This window comes from Bubalus kerabau, chromosome 5 (assembly GCF_029407905.1).
Source record: "Bubalus kerabau isolate K-KA32 ecotype Philippines breed swamp buffalo chromosome 5, PCC_UOA_SB_1v2, whole genome shotgun sequence".
NCBI classification, from domain to species: Eukaryota; Metazoa; Chordata; class Mammalia; order Artiodactyla; family Bovidae; genus Bubalus; species Bubalus kerabau.
Window position 1 is genome coordinate 24,135,850 of NC_073628.1, and position 2,300 is coordinate 24,138,149.

Genomic DNA, 2,300 nt, shown 5'->3' on the forward strand with positions numbered 1-2,300 from the left:
GGAGGCTGGACAGGAGGCTTGGGGCAAAGCCACAGTCAGAGACCATGTCCTTCTACTCAGCAAGAGAAGCAAGATAAACTAGAGGTTTTGATCATTAAAGTGGAGAAGCAGAAGCATCTGAGCCCAGAGTTTTCACCTTCTTTTCACAGGGCATTTGAGTCTCCATGAAAGAGGTGGATGAGAGCCAGCAGAACACAGCACTGTGACTCCAAGCAGAAGGAGGGTGAGTGCCTGCCTGACCTGGTCTGTCCTGAGGCACAGAGGTTTCAAGCTCACACTCTGAGCCAAACCACCCGAGTTCACCTTTTGTCACAACTTAGGAATACTGGGACTTGTGCAAATCACTTAAGCCCAGTGTCTTCATCTGTCATATGGGGATAACCATAATGCCACACATGACAGAGGATGAGATGGTTGAATGGAATCACTGACTTGATGGACATGAGTTTGATCCAGCTCCAGGAGTTGGTGATGGACAGGAAGCCTGGCATGCTGCAATCCATGGGGTTGCAAAGAGTTGGACATGACGGAGCAACTGAACTGAACTGATAATGCCACACAGCATGTAGAACCATGCCTATCTCACAGTTGTTGTTTTTGAGTCACTGTCATGTCCAACTCTTTGCGACCCCATGAACTGCAGCATGCCAGGCTTCCCTGTACTTCACTATCTCCCGGAGTTTGCTTAAACTCATTTCCATTGAATCAGTGATGCCATCCAACCATCTCATCTTCTGTCATCCCTTTCTCCTCCTGCCTTCAATCTTTACCAGCATCATGGTCTTTTTCCAATGAGTCGGCTCTTCACACCAGGTGGCCAAACTATTAGAGCTTCAGCTTCAACATCAGTCCTTCCAATGACTGTGCAAGGTTGATTTCCTTTAGGATTGACTGGCTTGATCTCCTTACTGTCCAAGGGACTCTCAAGAGTCTTCTTCAGCATCACAGTTTGAAAGCTCCCAGTTAGAGCTCAGTAAGTGTTCCTTTTCTTTTCTTCTCCATCTCACCTCCATAACTTCCAGTAACTTTCAAAATATGTTGCCTCTGTTTTGTTTAGTGACTCTTTCTTTTTCCCTCACAGATTCTCCTAGAGGAGAATGGCTGAAGATAACACCTCCTCTGTGACAGAGTTCATCCTCACAGGCTTAACAGACCAGGCACAACTCAAGATCCCCCTCTTCTTCCTGTTTCTAAGTTTCTATGTGATCACTGTAGTGGGGAACCTGGGTTTGATAACTTTGATTGGACTGAATTCTCACCTTCATATTCCCATGTACTTTTTCCTCTTCAACCTGTCTTTCATAGATTTTAGTTACTCCACTACCCTCACCCCTAAAATGTTGATGGGTTTTGTCTCGGAGAAGAACATCATTTCCTATGCAGGGTGTATGACTCAGTTTTTTTTCTTCTGTTTCTTTGTCTTTTCTGAATCCTACATCCTGTCAGCGATGGCATACGACCGCTATGTCGCCATCTGTAAGCCACTGGTGTACACGGTCACCATGTCTCCTCAGGTGTGTTTACTCCTTTTGTTGGGGGTCTATGGGATGGGAGTGTTTGGAGCTGTGGCTCATATGGGAAACATAATGTTTATGACCTTCTGTGGTGACAACCTTGTCAATCACTATATGTGTGACATCATTCCCCTCCTTGAGCTCTCCTGTAACAGCTCTTATGTAAATTTGCTGGCCGTCTTTATTGTTGTGATCATTGGCATTGGTGTGCCCACTATGACCATTTTTATCTCTTATGGTTTTATTCTTTCTAGCATTCTCCATATTAGCTCCACTGAGGGCCGATCCAAAGCCTTTAGTACATGCAGCTCCCATATAATTGTGGTTTCTCTTTTCTTTGGGTCAGGAGCTTTTATGTACCTCAAACCACCTTCTATTTCACCCCTTGATCAGGGGAAAGTATCCTCTGTATTCTATACTGCTGTGGCGCCCATGCTCAACCCGTTAATCTATAGCCTGAGGAATAAGGATGTTAAAGTTGCCCTGAAGAAAACCTTGAGCATAAAAATCTTCTCTTGAAAATGACAAAGGAACTCCAAAGCTTTGCTTATCAGTTAAAAAAAATTGTTTTTCAGTGAAAAAAACAAATGTCAGCTGGTGCTTTCTCTTCTATATTTAGAGAAAAATTTTAACTTGCCTCTAAGTATTGTATTTCTCTATTCCTTACTCTAGCCTATCTATTTCAATCAGTCTTTGTTTTATGAAGACAGTTTCCACAGTCATAGAGGGTTACTCTTTAACAGGTCTAAAGAATGATTTAATCCAGCCCCTCATATGACATATTAC

General features: G+C 43.4%; 1 protein-coding gene across 1 annotated transcript; it reads left to right on the forward strand.

The window, feature by feature from the left end:
* Positions 1-1,097: 1,097 nt before the first annotated feature.
* Positions 1,098-2,033, forward strand: LOC129653712 (olfactory receptor 8B12-like). Its single transcript, XM_055583423.1, has one exon. The coding sequence runs from the start codon at positions 1,098-1,100 to the stop codon at positions 2,031-2,033; it is 936 nt and encodes a 311-aa protein (XP_055439398.1).
* Positions 2,034-2,300: the final 267 nt, after the last annotated feature.

Coding starts and splice junctions, on each gene's coding strand:
- LOC129653712 (XM_055583423.1), top strand. CDS start 1,098: ATGGCTGAAGATAACACCTCCTCTGTGACAGAGTTCATCCTCACAGGC.